This window comes from Lissotriton helveticus, chromosome 7 (genome assembly GCF_964261635.1).
Source record: "Lissotriton helveticus chromosome 7, aLisHel1.1, whole genome shotgun sequence".
NCBI lineage: Eukaryota > Metazoa > Chordata > Amphibia > Caudata > Salamandridae > Lissotriton > Lissotriton helveticus.
The window spans coordinates 569,779,408-569,804,521 of NC_136068.1; the positions used below are offsets into that span (position 1 = coordinate 569,779,408).

At 47.6% G+C, this 25,114-nt stretch overlaps 1 protein-coding gene across 3 annotated transcripts in view; it reads left to right on the plus strand.

Moving 5' to 3' along the window:
• PUS3 (pseudouridine synthase 3) overlaps positions 1 to 14,803 on the plus strand; it is a 52,708-nt gene extending 37,905 nt beyond the window's left edge. For 2 of the 3 annotated variants that reach the window (XM_078652676.1, XM_078652674.1), the window contains exons 3-5: positions 8,409 to 8,956; positions 10,365 to 10,555; positions 14,184 to 14,668. In XM_078652676.1, the coding sequence (XP_078508802.1) occupies positions 8,409 to 8,956; positions 10,365 to 10,555; positions 14,184 to 14,527 (1,083 nt within the window). In that variant the 3' untranslated portion in view covers positions 14,528 to 14,668. Of the gene's footprint in view, positions 1 to 8,408; positions 8,957 to 10,364; positions 10,556 to 14,183 lie in introns of all 3 variants that reach the window. The other variant, XM_078652675.1, reaches the window with a different exon arrangement.
• Positions 14,804 to 25,114: the final 10,311 nt, after the last annotated feature.

The window sequence follows — 25,114 nt, forward strand, 5'->3', positions numbered from 1 at the left end:
CTTAAATAAATAAACCAATACAAATGGATTAAACTATTTATTTGTACCCCTTAAGTCTGTCTGAAATTACATGAGGAGTCCCACCTATACCATACAACACACATTTATTGTGTAGAGTGCCTCCAGTAGGTTGCAAATAAAAGAGCAGATGACATTTCAAAAATAAGCACAATGAAATCTAAAGTCTGATAACATATCAGTAGATGCTTGCAAAATGAGATTTGTGAAGGTGACTTAAGGTAATCTAGTGTGATAGGATAGTTAGGGCAGCATTTGGAGCCCGAAGGCAGGATCCAAGTCCCAGGAGCACAGTAGAGATGCTTGGTTGGGATTTTGATTTTTCCAGTTTGTGTGGGTTTTTTGTGTCAATTTTGATATATTGTCAGTGCATCTCTGCTGCTTTTGAATGCTTAACACTTGGGGAAGGATAACAAGGGAAAAGAATGTTCCACAAGCAGGTTGAAGATGACCTTAAGTAAAGGTAAGCTCATTTGCTTGTCAGAAGAGATGGATTTTCATGCCTTTTCTGTTCTAAAGTCTGCCTTGGGGCACAAGGTCACAAGGTGAGAGTTACAAAGGAAGGAGGCTTCAGAGGCAAATGCCCTTCCACTGACGATTTCTGGAATAGTTTTTTTATGAAAAACATAGTTTATAGTAACTAACCTTGGGTATCTGGTCATGTGCTATGGGGCACATCTTCTTTAGTCTGGAGTGTGGACTTTATGTTTGAGCAATGTTATTAACTTGATCCTCTGCTTGACTGGAAGCATGATCCCTAGGTGAAATTATTGGGCAGTCTTAAATCAAGGAAATCGTGGACCACGTAGTTCTGCTATTTGGCCAGTGGCAGGGCAGTTTTCCTGATTACCAGTCCAGGATGTAAAGTGGAATAGGCCAACTTCAAGTAGCAGAAGTAGGTTCTGTTTCCTGCTGGTATAGCAAGATACCCCACTGTAGAGAATTCCTGTGAAGGTAGGATATGTTTCTGTAGAATGAGAGCTTTGCAAGTTTTATCAGCAATGTTGAAGAGTGTTCTTGCCTCTGGTGACCAGTGGATGGAGTTCATATATCCGACTCCTGAGTTCTGAATCGGAATGGCAACTGCTTTAAACAACAGTTTATTTGGGCACAGGCCGCGACAAATCTACATGCACACTCGCTATGGCAAGTCTGAATTTATTCGGGCAAGCTATATTGAGCACCTACTTGCCTCTTCTGGTGCGCTGACAACCAAGTGTACTGTTCCATCACAAAGTGAAGGAGCATTAAAGAAGCCTTTAAATCTTGTTTTTATCTTGCCACATTTATTCTGTGTTCAGAGACGGTTTGTTTCTGCGACTGCAAAGTTTGATGATTTTGTAAAGTAAACTGTCTTAACAAACTTGCTGAACAGAAAGTGTGAAATGAAAGGCTATAGGATGTCAGTTTTATTCTAACACATTTAAATATTTTTAAAGTGCTCTGTACAAACATTTTAAAATCTATTTCAGTAGTTATGAAAGCCCTTGTTTTGTAATTCTGTGTGATTGAAAAAAAATATTTTAATAGGATGAAAACAAATCCGAACACTTTACTTGGTGATGTGCAAATAATAAATATGTTTATTGAAACCCAGTTTCCACAGATTAGTGTTTATGCACTATGTTTTATAAGTAAAACAGCATGTTAGTGGGAACCTTTTTGGCCTTTTTAATGGAAAACATGCAATCTGTAAATAACAGCGCACTATCACCTCCTGCTTTAGTAATATATTTATTAAAAGTGAGTTTTTTAAGGTTTAAATCTTTTTATTGAAAGAAATGCCATGTACTGCAGACCTGTAAAACAGCGATGAAATCAGTTGGGCCATGCAGAGCTCCAATGCAAACGAATGCCATGTAAGGTTGCCAAACAATTAAACCATAAAATAAAACCAATATGATAACCCCCCCCCCCCCTAACCCAGAAATAGAAAGAGAGAAAAAGAAGAAAATAGAGGTGTGCGCTCCCTCCCCGGCACCCGCATCGCCCAACCCCGCCCAACCAAAGACAGATGGCGACTAGACTGCAGGGTTCGCCTCAGGCGCGGAGGTGTCCAAAGGCATCAGGCGCAGAAGGCGCAAGTATCTGGGGCATGTCAACTCCCTAAAGTCCTGTGCAAGGAGAGTCAGGAAGGGCTGCAATAAATCGTTAAAGCCGAGCCCTTGCTGACCGCGGTGAGCAAGATCTTCTTCATGCCCAGAATGTGCCATAAACGGGGGAGCCACCCTGTGATTGTTGGAGTGCGTGTAGATTTCCAGTGGGTGAGAATGTTTTGTGTGGCAGAGCCCAACGCAAGTGCCATTTGTTTCCCCCTCATGGATTTCAGCGGATAAGTGAGCGGGTTGGGAACTCCCAGAAGTACATACTCTGGAAGTCGGGGGATCTCGGTATCTAAACAATTGTCGACGTCATCGAGCCCCTGGGTCCAATAGCGTGTCAGGTGTTCGCATTCCCAGAGTAGATGGACGAGGGTCCCCACCCTTCCACACCCCCTCCAACAGGCCGGGCTATGTGCGCTGTCAATGCAATGCATGCGCTCAGGAGTGTAATACCAATAGTATTTAAGTTTTGTGAAAGTTTCGGTGAGGCCTACATGAGTCGCAGTAGAAATTAGGCATTTCAAATATTAGGGGTTGCTGAGCAGGCTGCCAAAGTATTCTCGGGTCACAGTACCTCTCAAGGCGCACATGTGCCTCTCCACGAGCTCGTCAGCTCAAATTGGTTGAGGGAGCCTTTTAAACAGGAAACAAATGTGGGATCACACTGCTTCACCTCCCAGCAGGTTCGCCCCGAAGTATTATGGTGAATGCAGTTCGCCAAGCGTGTGTGCTTGCTAAGGTTTTTCGAGTATTACACCAGGGTTGGTGCAGATTATTGCTGGCCATCTCCATTCACGTGTTTCTGGATTGTTATCCATCGTCAGTAGAGATTAGGCATTTCAAATATTTGGGGTTGCTGAGCAGGCTGCCAAAGTATTCTCGGGTCACATTACCTCTCAAGGCACGCAGGTGCCTCTTCACAAACTTGTCAGCTCAAATGGCTCGAGTGAGCTTTTTAAACAGGAACAAATGTGGGATCACACTGCTTCACCTCCCAGCAGGTGAGTCATTGAGCTGACAAGGTTGTGGAAGAAGTACTTGCGCGCCAGTGAGAGGTACCTGCCAACCTGCCACATGCATTCCTCGCTACGTTCAGGGACGTGACAGTCCGTTGGTGGATCAGCTCTAATTCGCGTGCTTTCTGTGTGAGGTCCTCCCTTTTGTGCCTCTGTTGTGCATTATCGACCGCCGAGACAGCGATGATTGCACTTCGGACCACCGCTTTCAGGGCTTCCCATCGTGTGAAGATGGGGTTATCAGCGTTGTCATTATGAGAGAGATAATCATCAAGTGCGTGTTGGATCTGGGCAACAGTGTCTGCATGGTGTAAAAGGGGGTCACGGAAGTGCCACTGTCTGGTAGGGGGCCGAACCGGGGGCAGAGCCAGGGTAATTATTACCGGAGTGTGGTCCGATAGGGTGGCCACGAGAATATCGGAAGAGAGTGTGTTGTCCCAAATCTTCTTGGTGCCCATAAAGTAGTCTAACCAGGCGTAGGTCTTATGAGCGCTCAAGTAATAAGAGTAGTCTTTAGCACTCGTATGGAGGCCCCTACACCAATCTATCAAGCCTGTCTCCCAGCCTAGCAAAGCCAGCACGTGAAAGAGCCCCCACTTGGCCTAAGCGCTGCACCGACCTGTTTAGTTCGTTATTAAGGACGAGATTGAGAACCCCTCCCAAGAGTAACCTGCGCTCCGGTGTAGCAGTAGCCTCAGTGAACGCCTCATGAAGAAACCGTTCCTGTCCCTCGTTAGGGGCGTAGATGAACCCTAGTATCAGTGTCTGACCCCCGATCATGTGTTGGTATGTGAGGAGCCTGCCCTTAATTTCAGCCTCTTTTTGCACCCCTTTCCCTTTAAAAGCCCTTGATATCAGAATCGCCACCCCAGCAGATTTCGAGGGACCAGAGGAGAAGAATTGAATCGGAAAAGCTCGGGACGAAGTCTGTGGCAGTCCTTGGCCAGCAAGTGCGTTTCTTGTAGCAAACAGACATCAGCCCTGGAACTCTCCAAATAAGCCAATATCGCACGGCGCTTAACAGGATTGTTAAGTCCCCTCACATTTAGCGTAAGGACTTTCAGACAATGGGGAGGCATCTACAGCAGGGAGTGTGCGCAGCCTAGGGCAGGGTACAAGCACGTAGTCTCAGCCTAGGAAAGGCACGGGGTACCTGTCGCCAGCGGGGAGAGCCGATGTCGGCAGAGATGGGAGGTTAGAGGGAAGCATAAAGAGAGAAAAACCAGAAAACCAATGGAAAAAACAAAGAAGAGAAAAGACCCAACTTGAAGAAGAACCATAATGCTCTGAGTAAAGACAGCGTGTAAACCGCCCCAAAAGATAACTGAAGGAGAAACCTTCCCCCTGGGGAAGGGAAGGATCGCTAATAGCCAGCATTTGGAACTTAGATGTCCATCATCCCAGGATGAGTTGGAAAAGTTCGATAAGGGGTCCATAGTGTTGCCAAGTGTACCCACCTCCCCGCCTCCCGATATGCTAAACAAAGAGAAAATAAACCTGTTTGGAGTCACAAGTGTTGAGTCTTCGCTAACTCTTCCGGTAAAAACTCCAAGGCAGCCTTCTGATTCAGTGCTATTTCTGCAGGGTTTGGCCGCTTGGAGCGTCGTCGGCGTTGTTGCCTCTGTCAACCTGATGATGAGGACTCCGCAACATTGCCTTAGCCATGGTTCCCCTCCTCCTCTGGGAGGGTAACCCCAAGGACCCTGCCGGCCTCCGACAGGGAGCGAAGCTGGTATTGCTTTCCATCCATGCAAAAGATCAAATCGGAAAGGGTGTCCCCAGGAGTAGGGAATGTCTCGTTGGTGGAGATGGGACATGGTCGGGCGGAAGAGCCTGCGTTTCTGCAGCGAGAACGCAGTGAGGTCTTGGTAGAGGGTGGGGCGATGATCTTGATAAGCGATCGGATGCATTGACCTGGCTTTGAAGAGAATTTCCTCTTTAGGGCGAAAGTCTTGAATGCAGACCACGATATCTGCCGGGGCGGCCCTGTCCGCCCTGGGGGGCCCCACCCGGTGGGTTTGTCAATCTTGATATCAAAGTCCGGTGCGTTACCCAAGACATGGTTGAACAGTCCCTTCACAAAGGCGAAAACATCACCCCCTTCTACGTTAATAGCAATCCCTATAGTCTTATGTTGTGCCGCCGGGATCGATTTTCCAGGTCTTCGAGGTGGGACTGGAGGTCTATCTGTTGTTCATGGATGCGGATGACCTCCTGCTGAAGTGCGGACAGTTCCGTGTCCCTGCCCTCCCCCCTGCCCTTGAGTGTGGTGACCCATTCCCCAATGGCATCAACGTCGTTCTGGATGTCTTAAATCTTAGAGGTGAGATCACGCTTCACGATTTGAAAATCCTCTCGGAGGGTCGTAAACAGGGTCTCTAGGAAAGATCGCGTCACCGGCTCCTGTCGGGCATCTCTCGGTGTGAGGGAAGGCTCGGTCTCCTGAGACGAGTGAGCCATTGCTGCAGGACCCCGCCTGACGCGGGAGAAGAGATCTTTCACCGTGAGGTCAGGCTTGGCGTCCTTCAGAGCTTTATCCCTCTTGGCACGGGTGGAGGTCATATCCCAGCTCAGCGCCTCCGGCAGCAGGCGGAGCAGGTCCTCCCTTGCGTCCCACCTGAGCAGGGCCACACAGGGCGGGTGAGCGACCAGGAGTTCAGTCCAACAGTGGTTCGAGGCACAAGGTAGAGATGATGAGGGCCAAGTATCAATGAAGGAAGGCCCCAAGGGCCTCAGAGACCAGCGTCTCCCACTCCCGGAGGCGGCTCACTCCAGGTCCAGGGCGTTGCCCCCCCGGGAGGTCCAGCGGTAGATTGCCATTGTGACCGCTGCCCTCAGTTCGCCCAGCTCAGGCCGCCTCCCAACGTGCCACGTGTAGCGAAGGCCGCCGGCGAAGTCCCCCCCGAGTCTCCCACAGGTTCAGGGTCCACTAGTCTCCACGGGCACCGGCGCAGGTCAGTCTGGTGTAACTGGCCCGGGCCAATCCGACAGGGCCGCCGCCCCTCCACAGGCTAGGTTGAGGGGGTATGCGAATGGGCAGGGCTCCAGACCTCAACATCCACCACAGATATGCCGGCGCCGGGCAGCCCCCTCACTTCAAGCCGCTTGGAGTGCAGTTCAGCGTCCGGTCCTCAGCGTGGCTCCCCCTCCTAGTCGAGCATCGCTGGCGTCGTCGTGTACCTCATGGCTAGGTCCTGGGATCCCACAAGCGAAGATGGGCCTCAGCAGAAAAGCGTGCTCAAGTTCGCCCGGGCGGGTTTTCCGTTCCGCAGGCTGCCTTCTCCTGATCACTCAGCAGGGCTGACCGGGGTCAACCAGTGAAGCAGACCCTGACGCCGGGGACACTGCCGTTGATCGCCATCGAGGCCACGGGCCTCAGGAGCACCGCCGGGGGAGCCAGCCACCCCGGCTCCAGCCACTCAGCAGTCACCTCAGGGCCGGCAGTAGAATGCAGCGTTCGCCATCCTCGAAGCGGGATCCCGTCAGGTGGATCAACGCGGCTGGGCTGGAGGGGGGAGACGGGGCAAAGCGGCACCTTCGCTGCCAGGGTAGGCCGCGCCACTCCCAATGCCGGTCACGGGGACCAACAGCAGGCAAAGCGGCAGGACGCCGGCTTGGGTAGACACACCCTGGCGAGACCAAGGCAACTAGGCCGAAGAGAGACCAACGATCCGGGCTGTCGCAGCCGCCTACTAAGCGAAGGCTACACCCCTGCCGTCCAGCTGCACACAACGGCTTCCAGATCTGCCGGCCCACAAGCGGAACAGAGGACAGATGGCTGGCGATCCACAGCTTGGTAGTCCCACCGCGCCAGGCAGCTCCAGGGGAGGCGCAGGGTGACGAGGCCAGTCGCTGGTGCCGCGTCTCCTGCCCAGATCGCAGGCCGAGTCAGGCGCCGCGGTGTAGGCGTGAGCGACTGGTGACAGGACTCGCCAGCGGCAGCATACGGTCAGTGAAATGCCACCTCCCAGAGGGCTCTGGTGTTGCAGCACGGGGGGGGCCATCAGCCTCACCAACACAGCTCCAGAAGGCTGCGGGCCGGTGCTTGAAGTCAGGTCAGGGGTCGGTGGAGAGGCGTTGAAGCACGTCTTACTTAGCCGCCATCTTGGCCACGCCCCATAAAAGTGAGTTTTTAAAGATGAACTGAGAAACATTCCTGCCCCTGCCCTTATGGTAATGCTGTTAGTGAACTAAGAGGCAAATCAGGGGTCATGTGTACCCAGTTTACGGGCTAGATTCTTATTATGCGTGGAGCAATGGTTTAGTCTATTAAATCGAACCAAATTGGTTTTTGTACACTGCTCATATGTGATAATGAAGAAAAATGTGTTTCTGCAAAATAAAATATTTGCTACAAATTATATAATGAATTTGGTCGAGTAGATTATTTAAGTTACTAGATCTGCAGGTCTTGAAACATTTTTATGATTTTTCTAGACCTGGGTAGGATATATTTAGGAACTCCAGCCCAGGTAACATTTCTGCCATTGATGTATCAAATGTGTATAGCTTGGTATAAGTAGTTTTTGAGATCTGTTTATATTGAAAACACTAAATTTAAGAAATACCTGACTTGAAGCAGCCAACCCCTACCTTACACGTTCACATGTTTAATCTGTCTAAATGGGTTGGAAGCTTAATCAGCATCATAGGTTCAGCTGTCTCAAACTCACACCCTTGTACTAAAAATTAGGAATCTAATCCCCAACAATTCTGCAAAAAACTAAAAACTTGGATCTTTTCCACATAAATAAACTTAATGAGCGAACAAGGTAGTTTACTCCAGGTAGATAATGTCTGAGTGCCAAGACACTCTGTAAATGAGTGATCATGCACTTTATAAATAACATTAAGTAAATACATAAAACATTGATGTTTGAGAATAATATGTGTGTCATAAGTGAAACCTAGAGATTTTGCCATGTAGGAGATTCTTCTAGAGGGCAGATTAGCACTGGCCAAGATTGAATTGTAAAAGGAAAGGCACCGGAGTCATGAAGAGCTTGTTTCAGTAAATATTTCTCATCCATTTGAGGTGCTAATGTAATGTTGTTCTCTTTTTGATGTCCACATTCACAACACAATTTAAATTAGTGGTTGGATATCCTGGTTATGTGTTTAAGATATATTTGTACATCACAATATCTTACATGAAGCACAGTTTCAGTCTTAGTCATTCTCAGTGGAATCATAGGTTGTGACTTTGGTAATCTGTAGTCCATTCGATTTGTGTTTTTGAATTTTGCCGTTTATTTCCTGGCTCCTTGTGTAGGTTATCTCCCTAGACCTCCGCTCGGCTGTGTCAGAGGGAAAAGGTGTTAAGCCATGCGAAGGAGTCAAAAAGACAAACCTGAGCGTCACTGAGATCCGTTACGCCCACATCTTGAACCGTGTGCTGCCTCCAGATATTCGAGTATTGGCCTGGGCACCAGTGGAGCCGGAGTTCAGTGCTCGCTTCAGCTGTTTACAGCGGACATACCATTACTACTTCCCTCGCGCTGACCTGGATGTGGTACTGATGAACGATTCAGCGCAGCGATATGTTGGTACCCATGACTTTCGAAACCTGTGCAAGATGGATGTTGCCAATGGGGTGATGAATTTTCAGCGCACAATACTGTCGGCGAAGGTGGTGCCAGTCGCAGGAGAGGGTGGACCTTTTCAGCTGCACAAGTTTGAAGTGACTGGACAGGCATTCCTTTACCACCAGGTGCGTTGCATGGTGGCCATCCTCTTCCTTATTGGGCAACAGCTGGAGGAGCCCAGCATTATCAACGAGCTTCTGAATGTGGAGAAGCACCCATGTAAACCGCAGTACAGGTGAGTCCCCGTTGCCCATGTTAGGGCTACTTTCACCGTGTTCACCCCTTTTCCAGCAAGTCCCACTCTCTACCCTCTCATGTGGAGCAGTACCTCTTCCCCAACAAGCAAATGGAAGACTGGGAGGGCACCCTTCTCTTATCGCAGGTATGCCTCGCCGTAAATCTGTAATAAGGGTGAGACCACCTCTGCATGGCAGTTATCCTCCCCTCTCTGACAGTAAAGGTTAATTTTTTGCACCATACAGTAGTTAACTCACCCCACAAACCCTAGTGCAGGTGACCTTTTTTTTCACACTGCTATAGACAGTGAGCTATCTCTCTGAAGATCCATAGAGGTGAGGCATTCCTCAATACCCTGGTAAACGTCAGCACATGTGAGATCTCTTTAAGCTGCCTGACTCGCTACAAACCCTAACTCTTCTGCCCATACAACATTAACCTTAAACTGTGGTACATTGGAGAACTATGACAAGTGTACCACAAATAGCACAGGTAAGACCATTTCACCTGTAGCAAAGCTAGCCCATTCCTTGCAAACTAATGAGAAGAGATAACATTTCCCTCATACTGCAGCTAACACGCCACATATGAGATTCCCCACACAAAGTGCTGTAAGTCCCTTTCAATAACCCCACTACTGCTGAGAATGAATATTCTGCTAGTTTCATCTATTCCCAACGTCTTACTGCAGTCAGAGCAAACTACCATGTGCCATTCATTCCTTTCCCACAAACTGCCTTGCTGTCCCATACCTCAGCCAGGCCTTTATCACAAACCCTGCACAGGAAAAGGTTCCCTTTTCCCTAACCCACACATCAAAGACCACCGCCACAAAATGAACCCAATGTAAATTATGCTAGGTAGCTCTCTTATTTAATAACTCATAAAATGCTTCTTAAATTATTTCTCCCCTTCCATTTAAACTAAGACATAGGTAACAGTTCCCAGGTATGCTTCCCCTCAACACACTACCCTAGTAGAAATGAGATCTAGCTATCTTCCAAGATCCTCCCCCAAATCCTGCTCACCCCACCATAGCACTGCTGCATGCAAGATTGATAACCACTACTAACTCTTCTCTTGTTCTGTTGGATTTCCGAACTGAGGTCCATGTCACCCATATCTTGCTAGTTTGCCTGCTGGGTCTAGGTGTACCTATCACTCAACACTCCTCGAAGAAAGACCCTGTGTGAGTCAGCCTTTGGATTTGTGCATCCCTTTTTTGCTCCTCTAAAGCCATGGGTCTCCTCTCTCTTGAAACCACTCCATGGGCCTCCATCTGTGCAAGTAGGGCCAGCGATCTCCTCCCGGAGTCACTTAATCGCCCTTTTTTTTTAATAATTTTGAACATAGTCATCCACTTCCATGACAGTGTTCCCTAATACTATTCTTAATTCGTTCAATAGTATGGCTATAGAGTTACCCCTCGTCCTGTATGACTGCGAGTTTGAGGATGTGCAGTGGATCTACGAGGCAGACGTCCAGGAGTTTAATGTGACACACCTACAGCAGCTCTGGGCAAACCATGCAGTGAAAACGCATCTTATATACAGCATGTTGCAGGGGCTGGACAACGCCTCTATCTCCTCAAACACAGGTAATGATACACTGTCATGCAAAGTGTTAGAGGGCTGGGTGATGCTTCCATCTTTATGTTATGTGTATTTGTGGGCGCACTATCAAAAGATATGGTGCTGCCTAGAATGTCTGTTTCCCTAACCGCCTAGGGCGAGTGGGTTATTTCAAGAGCCAGTTCTTCTGTTTGTTGTTGGAATCCAGAAGTGAGGAGGAGGTTCTTATAGGTAGTGGGAGGTTGTTTCAAGCTTTAGGCGCGATGTACAAGAAGGCCCGGCCTCTGCGTCTGTTAATGCGTTGTATGTGTGCGAGTAAGTGGCCAGCAGAGCGGAGGGGTCTGGGTGGTTAGTGGAAGGAGATGCTGCTGTTCATGTATGCAGGGTCAGGTGAGACTTTATATCTCCTGTTCTGGCTATAAATCTAAAGACAGTCCTCTGAAACCCTTCCTCAAAGACTCAAAAAGCACACACTTGCCCATATACATGTGCCTTTTTGCAGAATCTATAAGGAATGTTGCGTTTGAGCTTTATAGTGTGCAGTTTTTCCAAAATAGTATAGGGTTTATATTTGATATCTCCATTAGTAATTTGCAAAAGGAAAGGCCTATGTGCTAAACACCACAATCTGGTATCATAATATGGCAAATTAAGCATACAGATATCAAAACGTATTCAAATGCTTCGGGGATGCTGTACAGCCTGACTAAAACCATTGGCAAAGCCAATATGTCTCAAAGGCGAGATCTATTGGCTTTGCAGATGTTTGTTGAATATGTACAGGGCTGCAAATACTAAGAATTTAAAAGCGAATCATCAATCACATATATTTTCTTGTGCAGACCACCATTTCTTTAGGCATAAAAGCAGCTTTGCATTTACAATTTTACTAAAGGAGAGATTTCCTATTCGTGGATAATTGTAAAAAAAATGAGCCTACGGAATCTTAAAAGGACCAACATCAATCAAGCACGGTGTATATATACTGTTTGTGCTCATTCAGGTGAAAACAATGAGAACCTTCTCAGCGCATGATAAAAAAACAATACATCCTAAACAAAATGTTCACCCAACAGAAGTACACCTAAAAGAAAATGTGTTGCCACCTTCATCCAAACTGTAATGTTTTTTTGTGGGAAAATTATGAGAGAGTAATTATGTAACAGCAAAAAGCAGACCATTAACCAAGCAGTTGTAAGCAGAATGACTTCTAGGGACACAAATGGGGCCCTGGGTGCTTGGGCGACCGAGTAAAAAGAGTTTTCCATCTGCTGTTCAGTGGCAGCAGAGATTGGGGATCATCACCTGGCACACTGGAAACTACAGAGTGTGTGGAGTTTCACAGTTTCAAAGGCCATTTTAGGAAAAGTGGCAAAGTTGAGGGACTGCTTCAAATGCTGAAGGTTGCTTTTGTTGAGCTTATTGTACGCTCCAAGCATTTTTTTGATTTGGTAAATGCATGAAACTGTAGATGGTTTGAGTTGTTGTCTTCGATGTCCCAGAACCCCTTGATGTATGGTTCTAGACGCTATAGAAATATACAACATTGATGCTGCAAAAAGTTATGTTTTTTCATCAACTGAACACATTTGTGTTTTCATTTATGTTTCGGGTTTTGGAAGAGATTTAGACAGTTTTTCTCCTAGGTTCTGCTTCTAACTACTGTTGTGTAGTTCCTATAAATCGATATAGGATCTGCGTGTCCAGACTGATTCCAGGCACGTGTTCATCTGTAGACCAGCTAGCTCACAATGCCACTATGAACCCCTCTTACCAATGAGCAAATAGCTTCTGACAACTATCGAATATGACAACTCTGACCCCTCAGGGATCGTGGAAACAGTACATTACTTTTTACTCCGTCACTCGTGCTCACTTTGTCTCAGGGAGCTACACAGAATACACGGTGGGGACGTTTTCAATAAGCATTTATTGAATCAGCGGCATTCAAGTATAAAATACGTGTGCTGCAACAGCAATGAGACAGAAACAGATATATATGTTTATAAGCACCAGCAGAGTAAAGAAAACATAGAATTCTACCATAGTGCTAAAACAATGAACATATGCAGGCAAATAGATACATGACAGTAACAATGTGTACTCCTAATATGCAAACCCTAACTAGATGTACCTAAGTGTACTTAGCATGTATGTATGTGTATAGCCAAGAATCCCCTTAGGATAGAGCCAACCCCATTACCTTATGTGGGAGAGCGCAGGACCCATCTTAGTCTCGAGATGGACAGCCCGCGAGGGATGTCAGACCATTGCGTGCAGGCGTTTCTGTTTGCAAGGACCTCATCGTCCTGCATCAGCATGGAAGTCTTTCTCCTCTAGTTTGCCTAGCGAAGATGTGGTGGTTATATACCCAAAGGGTACCCTCGGGATTTCTACCTAGCCTAGATGTGTACTATGGGCATGTCTGCTAAGAATGACAATAGTGGTCAACCTTATACATAGTTATTGTGCATAAGATGGTAATCCTGCTGTGATACTGGGAATCCTCATGCATAATAAATGAGACTAGGGGCCATATGTATCAAGGCCAAATGGATTCGCAAACGCCAAAATTCGCAGAATTTCGGCGTTTGCAAACTCATTTTCACAAAATGGTATGTATGAAAAATTTGGGTGCAAAATAAGGAATCGCAAAATTTGCCATTCCTTATTTTGCGATTGCATTTAAGGAATTGCACATTTTGCGATTCCTTAAATGCAATGTATTAAGCAAAAAAAATTCCAAAATGCCCTTAAGGAATCGCAAATTACCACCAACTTCTAGTTGGTGGTAAGTTCCGTTTTCCTTGAAAAATGCACAATTCAGCATTTTTCAAAGTGTCATGTGACGTACACACATGCCCTTAGGGCATGTGTGTGCACCACATGTGCACCCATACTTATTTCAGGGGTGCAACAGGGTGTCCTTTGGACACCCCTGCACCCTTGAAATTATTCTCAATTTGCGATCAGCAAATTGCGAATTGCTAATTGAGAATAAATTCCCATTCCTTCCTATGGGCCAGGAGGCCCATAGAAATGAATGGGAAAGTATTCCTTAATTGCGAATTCGCAATTTGCAAATTCGCAATTAAGGAATATCAAGAAATCGCTAAAATATTGTGATTCTTGATACATACCAATTGGCGATTCTGAAATAGCGATTTCTTAAAAATCGCTATTACAGAATCGCTAATTGGTATCTTGATACACATGGCCCTAGATCTCGGAGAAAACCACATGACATTTATTCAGCACCTAACTAGGTAAAAGGTCAGCGCCAGACCCGTTATGTAGAGCAATGGTAGGACACAGGTAGGAAAAGGGTTGTGCAACTACCTAGGCCAATATTGGGGTACATTGGGGTTCATACACTACCTGCTTCACCACTGTGCTTCTGCTGCCCTTGGATTTTTGCCAACCAATATGTTAGCACATAGGGTCTCTTCTGGACCCATTCTGGGCAGCATGACCTCCCTTCACTGGCTGAACATTTTAATATATTTGAAAGACTTTCATTACAACCAGTCTTGCTATGAAGCACCTGTTAAGAGACACTCCGGTTTGCAAAGCTTCATTCGTCATCTTTAAATTCAGTTTTCATTCCATTGGTTTCTCGTTGAACAGATCTGATATGCGCTGCCTCTCTTTCAGGTACCACAGGGGAGGTGGAACCATTGGTGCCATGGAGAGACATCCAGCCTCCTCTTTTGAACCAGGTCAGCGCTTTCATCGAAGGTGTGAAGACGAGGACCTACAAACCCCTCCTGGAAAGACCCCGTTGCCAGGGGCTGGAGTCGCGCATCGAGCATTTCGTCCGCCGGGGCCGCATCGAAGCACCAGAGAGCAAGAGCCAAAAAGCAGAGGACACTAAAAATGGTGAGGACGAAAAACCCCAATCACCAGAGCCGGCTATCAAGAGAGGCACACAGACGCCAGAGCAAGCTTCGAAGAGAGTTTGTTTGAAACCCGTCATACCTTCCTCCCACCTGGACTGACTCTATCCGGCAGTTAGACTGTTTTTTCAACTATGAATTCTAGCAAGCAACTCTATGGCCAGCTCTGAGAGACGTGTAACTATGTATCCAGCAATGACTGGTGTTTATTTGGGACAGACTGATCACTGTAGCTGACTGGTCTGGTTTTCATAAGAGATGCTGATGAGGGAATTACGTTTTTTTTTAACTTGATTTACGGCTGAACATCCCACATTTCAGGAAAGCTGTAAATACTATATTGTAAAAGAGTATTTTTAAATAAATGAAATTCTGATATGTTTGCAGTGAGTCTATATATGAAAAAAATGTAAGTGTCTTTATTAATTTTCTTGAAAGCCAACCAAGACCTTGACATGTTACTCTTATATACAGGCAAAATGTGATGAGCTGGGAATGCCCCCACAGCCGCTTAAAAAAAATACATTAGAAGTCTGGTGCAGTAAATAAAAGTATTTTTAGCATTGCAGATCGAGCACGTTTGGACTTCCGTGCACTTATATCCATGTGTCTGTTAAAGACTAACACAGCAAGGTAATTTAGGGCATCTCCAAGCACTTAGCTTGCCTTTGATTTTAACCCCACCACCCTCACTTGCTCGCGCTTTTTGCGCTTTTTAAACTTATTTTTCCCCTTACCTTGTCTCAGGGGCCCTGCCCTCGACCCCCTGTCCCGCGCAGCCGACTTGGACGCTGCTGCGGCCCCGCAGTCAATTTCCTGCCGCCTCCAGCGGACGCTCCCCCGGCCACGCCCACTCATTGGCCACGCCCACTCTTGCAGGTACATAGGAGCTGACTACAAGCTCGCATTCGATTGGATCTCTCCCTGCCTACCGCGGGAGCACTTAGCTTGCCTTTGATTTTAACCCCACCACCCTCACTTGGTCGCGCTTTTTGCGCTTTTTAAACTTATTTTTCCCCTTACCTTGTCTCAGGGGCCCTGCCCTCGACCCCCTGTCCCGCGCAGCCGACTTGGACGCTGCTGCGGCCCCGCAGTCAATTTCCTGCCGCCTCCAGCGGACGCTCCCCCGGCCACGCCCACTCATTGGCCACGCCCACTCTTGCAGGTACATAGGAGCTGACTACAAGCTCGCATTCGATTGGATCTCTCCCTGCCTACCGCGGGAGCACTTAGCTTGCCTTTGATTTTAACCCCACCACCCTCACTTGCTCGCGCTTTTTGCGCGTTTTAAACTTATTTTTCCCCTTACCTTGTCTCAGGGGCCCTGCCCTCGACCCCCTGTCCCGCGCAGCCGACTTGGACGCTGCTGCGGCCCCGCAGTCAATTTCCTGCCGCCTCCAGCGGACGCTCCCCCGGCCACGCCCACTCATTGGCCACGCCCTTTAGCTGCACTATAAATCATGTGCTTCTACCGTTCGCGCAGCGGACGGGCGCAGCGGGCGCGCCTAAGGCAAGCCCGTCTGCGCCCGTCCGCGACGGGCCGGGACCAGGGGCCACAGACCCTGCCCGTTCTCTGGTATATTCTTCGGCACAACTCTCCTCTATCCCTGCCTCTATCTCTCTTACCCCTTCTGTAGCTTTACACCTATCTTCGCACGGCATCTATGTCTCCCCTCCCTCTGGTTCGACCTCGTCCTCATCCCCTTCTTTAATATCTTCTGTGCCACCTCCTATGCCCTTCCCTGCTCGTGCTTCCCCCGGTTCCCCCGTTGCCTCTGCTATTCTCCTTAACACGCGTTCTGCTGTCAAAAACCAAGTCGCTCTCTTTAATTTGTTGGATACCGACCCTCCGGATTTTCTTTTTCTCACTGAAACTTGGTTTTCCTCTCACTCACTCCCAGACCTTCTTGCTATTCTCCCCGCCTCTCACTATGCTCTCCGCGCTGACCGCCTTGATGGCAGAACTGGGGGCGGTGTGGCGATGATAGCTCGCCGCACCCTGCAGTTCCAACTTCTTTCACACCCCTGTATCTCTGGCGTTGAGCTTCTGGTGGCCCGCTCCCTTAATCTTCCGGTACCCCTTACGGTGATCCTCCTTTATCGCCCTCCACACAACATGCCCTCCTTTGTATCTTCTCTCCAGGATCTCCTGGCCACCCTGGCTGTAAATAACTCCTCACTAATTCTGCTTGGGGACTTTAATTTTTGGCCGGGTGACCCGCGGGAGGACTCTTCCTCCAAGGATTTCTCTGCCACTCTTCGTTGCCTTAATTTTTTATCGCACGTCTCGACTCCTACCCACACCCATGGACACATTCTCGACCAGATCTGGTCCTTACGTTGTAACCCCACAGTCTCTTCGATCTGTCCTTGTGTTTGGTCTGACCATTCTTTGATCTCTTTCTCCATCCCCTTGGTTCAACTTGAGAAAGCTCCTCTGCCCAAAAACATCTGGGCTCGGAGCTGGAATAAGGTTGATCTTAATGATCTCTCTTCTTCCCTGTCTCTATCGGCCCCTACCCTGACCGACCTTCCTGTGGAAAATCAGGCGGATGCTATCCGCACTTGGCTTTCTTCGGCTTGCGACCAGGCCGCCCCTCTTAAAAAGATCAGAGCGGCCCGCCTTCACGACGCCCATAAGTGGTTCTCCAGCGACCTCAGATCCCTGAAATTAGAGCTCAGGCGGTCTGAACGTCGCTGGCGTCGTGACTACTGTCCCACTCTTCGTTTGAACTATAAGGCTCTTCTTCAAAAATACAAGTCAGCCATCCTAGCCGCCAAGTCGAAATATTTTTCGGACCGCGTCGCCCTTTCGGCAAATAAATCTCGCGAGATTTTCACACTGGTCCGCAGCCTTGCCACCTCTGACCGTGCAGGTCTTTCTCCTGCCCCCTCTCAATCTCTTTGTCATTCCTTGAATGACTTTTTTATCAATAAAATTATCAACATTAAGGCCAACATTCCGATCGTGCCCTATCCCGACGTGCCGGATCACTCCCCTCCCTCCCCCTCTGTTTTGGACCACTTTAAGCCTATCACACCAGAGCTCTTTCTTGACCTTCTGGTTAAGGTCAAGTCTGGCTCGCCGGCGGACTGTGCTCCTGCCCGTATTCTTAGAACCCTCTACACTAGCTGTCCCACCCCCCCTCTTACCTTTCTTAACTCCTGCTTGGCTTTGGGCTCTGTCCCCTCTTCTTTTAAGTCGGCCATCGTGCTTCCTATCCTGAAGAAAGCCGGCCTGGACCCTTCCCTTCCATCGAACTTTAGGCCGATCTCTCTTCTTCCCTACCTAGGGAAAATTCTCGAGAGCCATGTGACATCTTGTCTCTCTTCCTACATAGAGGAGAATAACATCCTGGCCTCTCACCAGGCTGGCTTTCGACCAGGCACCTCAACCGAGGGCGTGGTCCTTGCTGTCCTGGATGAATTGAAGGGCAAGGCCGACAGTAACCTTCCCCAGGCCTTAGTCCTGTTGGATCTGTCCGCTGCGTTTGACACGGTCGATCATGCCATCCTTCTTGACCGTGTCAGCGCAGCGGGCATACAGGGCTTTGCCCTCTCCTGGATCACCTCCTTCCTTCAGGGACGGTCGCAGGCTGTCCATCTCTCTCACTTTTCGGCGCCTCCCCTCCCCGTCACTTGTGGTGTACCTGAAGGCTCTTCTTTGTCTCCTCTTCTTTTTAATCTCTACATCCGCCCTCTTATTTCCTCGCTTCTTGAGCTGGGGGTCTCGGTGTACAATTACGCGGACGACCTCCAGCTCGTCTTTGACCTCTCTTCCCCCCCTCATTCCCTTTCTAAGCTCAGCTCTACCCTTGTCTTCATTTCTCAGTGGATGAGCTTCAATCATTTGAAGCTCAACCCTGACAAGACTGAGCTTGTTCTCACTGGTGGTCCTTCTAATCCCTGGTCTTCAGTCCATTGGCCCCTTTCTTTTGGTTCCCCTCCTTCTCCTGTTTCCGCCGTCCGGACTTTGGGCATCAAGATCAGCAATGATCTTTCCATGCACGCGCACATCAGTTCTGTTGTATCCTCTTGTTTTCTTTCCCTCCGCCTCATCCGCAAAATCTCCCGTTTTTTTTCTGTTGATGCCCTCAAACTCATCATCACTGCCCTTATCACTTCCCGCCTGGATTATGGCAATGGCCTGTATGTCGGCATTCCTGCCTACGAGACTCGCCGTCTCCAGGCCATCCAGAACCAGGCGGCCCGTCTGGTTCTTCGTCTTCCTAAGTTCTCCCACATCACCCCTGCCCTTAAAACCCTCCACTGGCTCCCCGTTCATTTCAGGTCCCAGTTTAAACTCGCCTGTTTGGCCTTTCGGGCGCATGCCCGTTCTGCTCCTCACTTCATTAACTCTCTGATTTCCTCTCACGTTCCCACCCGCACTCTTCGGTCCTCATCCCTTTCTCTTCTTCACGTCCCCCGCTTCCGCAAATCCCGCACAGGTGGCACACGCTTTTCTGTGCGGGCTCCTCAGATTTGGAACACTCTCCCTCTCTCTATTCGCTCTATTCCTATTTTCTCTCATTTTCGTAAAGCCCTTAAAACTTTCTTCTTTCTCCAGGCCTTCCCAGACTAATCCCCTCTTTTCCGTGCCCTCTGGTTAGACATTGAGGTGATCCTCAGCGCCAGGAAGCCGCTTGGCCACAGTGCGCTTTAGAAGTCTCTTTTTCATTTCATTTCATTTCATTTCATTTCATTTCATCCATGTAACAAACAGAACACAATTACATCTTACGTGACACATGAGCTCATTCAAGTTCCTCAGTACATTTCTACAGTATGATGGGCGAGGTTCATATACAACAGTCTCCCTTATACCGGATCCACATCTGCTGGAGGGTGAGCGTGGTGGTACAAGCCCCAGTGTAGAAAAGTGATGTCCATACAACTTAACCAGTGCCCAATGGCTTCTGGGGGTCCATGGGTGTTGGTCATCTGATTTAACTTCCATTTTTTTCGATGAGACCATCCCACTTATCATAAACCCCTTCCCCCATCCTTTGTCTCCCTATGTCTGATGTGGCTGGTATTTCTGCCTTCGAGTACTTCAGCAAATAAGATTTTCACGCTTGTAACGGAGGTGCTGCCATGGACTTCCAGGCCATGGCGATCCTGCGCTTGGCTAAGACTAGGGCCAGACTCGCAAATCGATATTCAGGCTGGTACTTTTTGGACACTGGGCATACACTAGTAGACACTACAGGGTGAAGAGGGAGGAGATTGTTTAGTAGCCCCTGGTATATCAAAGCACTTCCTCCCAGTAACCGGTTATCAATGGGTATTGTAACAACATGTGAAAGAAGTTTGCCTCTGACTTCGTGCATCGTGGGCATGCCATTGTTGTACCAGGGTACATCCATCCCACCATTTGTAGTGTAAGGTATGTGTGGTGAATTAAATCAAGTATATTTCTGTCTGGTGTTCATAAACTCACGCACCAGTCGGGGCTTTCACCAGTTCTTCAGTTGCCCCACTGGTTGCTCCATCTGCTGCTGTACTGCCTCATATATACTTGTGACAGCTTTCCGTTGGTGGTCCTGTGTTAGCCATACTGTTAAACCCGGAACCGAGTCGAGCCAACTTGTGGTGCTTCCCAAATCTATCTCAGCTCTGGAGAGGAGGCCCCATATAACAGAATTGCCCAGGGCCAACCCATATGTGTCTCTTATGTCAGCAAACGAGCGCCATTGCACATTCTCAACTAGATCTCCCCACACGGACACCACTGCTTCCATCCATTTGCCTAGTATTGAGTTTTCAAAGGTCTGGGGCAAGGAGCAAATGGGTAAATCTGTGTAATGTGGTATCTGGCCTGCTCAGGCAGGGACCTATATTTTCTCCAACATGCTCCGATTACTCTTAACAACATATTGTTGGGTTTAAGCCCTAGCGCTGCACCCATTAAACAGTCCAAAATACTACAAGTTTGTCAACACATCTCCTTCCCATGTGGTAGCAGCAGCCAGCCAGCACACAGTCCATTGCAACTGGGCTGCAGCGTAGTATAGTTAAAATAATCTGGTGCCCCAACCCGCCCTCTATCAGAGGAGCAAAGTCTTTTGACAACTCTTCCCTTGGCCTACCTTTTCCCCGGCTCCAGGATGTGAATATCCCTTGCAGTTCGTGAAAGAAAGAGGGGCTCAGTATCGCTGGTATAGCGGTATAGAAGTTCAGTAGCCCGGTTAAGATCAACATTTTTCGAAATTGTAATCCTACCCATGTGTGACAAAGGTAATTGAGCCAAGAAAGTTAGAGATTGTCTTGCTGCAGTGAGAACTCTCCCCAAGTTTCCATCAACAAGATCAGGCTCCTCATGGTATACTGTATGTAACTCCTAGGTACTTAATTGTGTCCAATCGCCAGTGAGGCGGAAGGTTTGGTATGTGTCCCTCCGGAATATTTGGTATGGGGAACATACAAGATGTATTCCAGTTCATCTGCATATAATGTTATATTGTGTGTCTGCCGGGTTATAGTAATTCCCCAGTCGGGCCCTTCGACCTCAACAGGCATGCCAGGGGCTCCATAGCTATTGCAGAAATTATGAGGGATTCGGGGCATCCCTGCTTGGTACTTCTCTTTATTGTGATGGGATCCGAGATTTCTGCGCCTGTGCATACTCCTGGTAACGGGTCTGTGTATAGTAGGGAAACCCATTTCTGATATTCTTGAGCTACCCCAATTCTTACTAACACTGCGAGGAGTAATGGCCAATTCAGCGTATCAAATGCTTTTTCAATATCAAGCGATGCTATCCAGTGTTGGACATTGTTTTGCCTGGCCCAGTTTATAATCCTAAGCAGGTGTTGCAAGTTAAGGAATGCATTCCAATCCGGAATAAAACCATTCTGGTCAGGGTAAATGATTGTTTGTGCTATAGGCAAAAGGCAAGATGCCAATATCTTTCCTAGTATCTTAAAGGTAATCAAGGTTGAGAAGCAAAAGTAGTCTGTATGATCCCATCTTCAGGGGCCCCTACCTGGCTTGGGGAGAGCCACTAACAGCTCCTCTCTCATGGATGATGGCAACTACCATTTTCACTGGCTTCATTGTATACCTGTAATAAGCGATGCGCCAGCCCAGCAGTGTATGTGTCGTAGAATTCTACTGGGAATCTATCCGTCGTGGAAGTTTTACCCCTTACCATCTGCTTTCTTGGATCGTGATCAAAGTGTCTAGTTCTAGTATCCTAGTAAGGGTAGGCAGGGCTAGGGGGCTCTAGGTAGCTCATCAGTATTTCCCGGGTTAACCCCTAGCGTGGCCTTGTATAAGTGTTTATAATAAGAGTGGTACATCCTAGCCTGTTGCGTATTCACAATCATCCCTTCGTGGGCACTTATTTGGGTTCTAGGTATTTCCGGCGTGAGCACCCAAACAAGCATGGCCCGCTTTATCGCCTGAGGCATGTTGCTGGGATATATATTCTTTGTAGTCCAAGCAACAGAACTGTTCTGATGGATCCTTATATTCATTCCTCACCATCCCTAAAGCCACCCTTGCCTCATCCTGTGTCACACTTAAGTTCTCTAGATCCCTGAAGCGCACGCCTGTGTATGTCAGCTCCCTGAGCAATGCTTTTTTTTCCCCACTGCCGACTTCATGCATATCCCCCCAGAGAATCACCTTAAATGCATCCCATTCCACAGCAGCACAGTGGTCATGCCTGTGTTATCAGTGAAGTACTGATTTTTCACTCCCTATCCAGTCACGGAATATCTAGTCATGTATTGGCTCCACAGGCATGCCCCATACAGGTATGTTAGGGCACGGCCTCTGCCATTTGAAGGTAATCCATAAGAGATTGTGGTCATGCAGTGTCCGGTCCAAGTATTCTGCATCAATCACTCAGGCACACCTCTGAGTACCAGAGGTCATGTCAATTCTGGTGTGCAGTGTGTGTGTACCCCTGAATTATCGGAGTATTCCTTTGTGTTCAGGTGTTTCGCCCTTGATAACTTCATTACCTAAGTCTGCATAGCCAATTGCTGCAGCATTCAAGTGCTAGTAAATGCCTGTGCTCCTGACACAGGCGGGTTGGACCTATCAAGGTGCAAGTCTTGGACTCACTTAAAATTGCCACACTGTTGGATACGTGTGCAGCAGTCAGTAGGGTGGGATTAAGTGATAAGAACGGGACGGGGATTGATTGGCTTTTAGGGCATATAGTGCTACTAAAGCAAAAGGGGCCCATCTTGATCACCCTCTACCACTAATTACTGTCCCTCCACGTCCACTCTTGTGTGACTTGTTGCAAATGGGACTTCGGGTTATATCCAGATGAGCACCCCTCTGGCAAAGCCCGAGTAGGTGGTACCTTAAACGCTGCCTCTCTATTTTTTGGACAGTTTCTACAGTTCTCCAGCTATCAGGTTGGCTCTTGCAGACAAGCAAAATGTACATGTCTGCGTGTTAGGTATTCATGTTTCTTATAACATTTCATGTATGTAGCCAAGCCATGCGCATTCCACGTCAAGAAAGTGTAATTGTCAAGCACCATCCTAAGGTGTATTGCCTGAGTCAACAAATAAACACCAAGAGAGAAAGGGTCAAGGGGAACTACTCCTAGTCCCCTTAAACAGCAATAATAATTATAAAGGAGTTGTTCCAAAACAAAAATCAAGCCACTGTACGAACGAAAGTGAGTGAAAGAAACTTCTTATAAAGGAACCCTCACTCCCCAACCTAGTTGGTGACATGTTTCATTATAGGATTCCCACACGAGCAGCCGCATGCTACTGGGGTGTGCTTCGGCGCCTGATTAGAGCGGAGCAGGTGTTTTTCTTGGTGAAAAAGTGAGCGTGTGTGAAATCGAGAAGTGAATAAAATGTTCTTTATTGTTCCATACATTTTTATGATGGAATAATCAGGGAAGATTAAAAGCAGCAGGGGATGCCATATGAGGTTTAATTGTCCCGTGACATCCAAACAGTGTGTATAGTGAAGTGAATCGTAGTCTACATGTTTCAGCCTCTGAGCCGATTTAGCGAGGCTTTCTTCAGAACCAGGGGTGGTACGAGAGGTATGCACACGCTAAGGTGCACCCGTCTCTGTGTCACAAAATCAACCGCAAACCTATGGTTTTCATTTCAGCATTCAATGAAAGGCAACAGAATAATCTGTAAAACAAACGTATAGGTTAATCTGTAGAGGTAGTGTACACATTATAGTCGAGGGCAAAACAACCAGTATTTTCATCCGTGCCATCAAAGACTATGGTGGTGGATGATTGTATTGTGTATTCATAATGTGCATCCATCGTAACACCCAATGAATTTGTGGTTCTTGTAACTATGTAGGGGTATTGTAGCCTATAGACCCCGTGTCCAGTAATGACATCGCACTCACTTGTGTGAACACTTACAGTACGGTTTCCAATAGGGTGACAAAATCAATAAAGAAACATTGGAAAATCCTGCACATGGGCATACTAAAATGGGAAAAATGCTTTTCTCCTTTAAGAAAGCGAGGAGCCTGAGGGACTCTCTAGTCTCCACCCACCCGAGAAATGTGGACAAAGATCAGAATCCCACTGTACTGAACGGCTGGGGCCTCCCCAATGTTGTTGGTAATTTTCCCTGCGGGAATTGCAGTGCATGCCACTTGACAACACCAGCAAAAACTTTGGATTTAAACCTGACAAAGTGTGGACACTGAGGACACACACTAACTGCAATTCAATGAGTGTGGTCTACCTCATTACGTGCACTTCTGGCTTAAGATACGTGGGGATGACCGTCAGGAAGATGAAACAACATATCTGTGAGCACCGTAGCACCTTTAGGTGCAAGAAAAACACTACAAAATTGACTGAACATTTCCTACATGTCAATCGCACTACTAATGACTTGAGGTGGACTATCATAGAACATGTTAAAGTCCATGAAAATACGCAACGCCCGCTTATTAGAAAAGGAACAACGCTGGATTTACAGACTTTCCACACACAAATGAGGGCTCCATGATAACATTCCAGGGAACTCACTGAAACAATAAGAGGGACGTTTTTGTGCACACCATCTATTAGTCCCCCTGGTTATACAGGGACTTCACCTGAATGACAAATGAACACCATACATGTCCTATTTTCTCTGGGGCAAGGGGGTGTCTGCTCTGCTCAGGATTTATCCCAACTCCACAAGGTTTATATTTACCTTGTTGATACACTCCCTTCTGAACTCCGCCGCACTATGTGCATTCTAACACAGCTGCGTGTGGTTATTCAAACACTACCTGTGTTTTAAGTTAAGTTACGTCTTGGTACACTCACTTCTGAACTCTGCCATATTATGAGAATTCTAGCACAGCTATGTGTTATTCAAACACTGCCTGTGTTTTAAATAAAGTTACGTCTTGGCAATTCACAACCTTGCAAGTGAAGGGTTACGTTTTAGGAGCCCTCATGTCGAATTACATGACATCACCCCACCCCACGTGACCGACGCTGAAGGGCCCGCTTCACAAGATTGAAATATACCCTGGTCACGGACGCATATATCCTCTGGATTCCGATCTGAGCAGACCATAGGTGCGTGAGGCGGGCGTACAGGCTTTATGAAGTAAGTAAACTTGATTGTGTGCTGGAAGCAATCGCTTTCTAAACCTTGACTGATGAGATCATTACTTCACAGCCTGCCCCGCTTTTTAGGTCGAAGGCCTAAAAGGCTGCGCTTGCGCAGTCTTAGG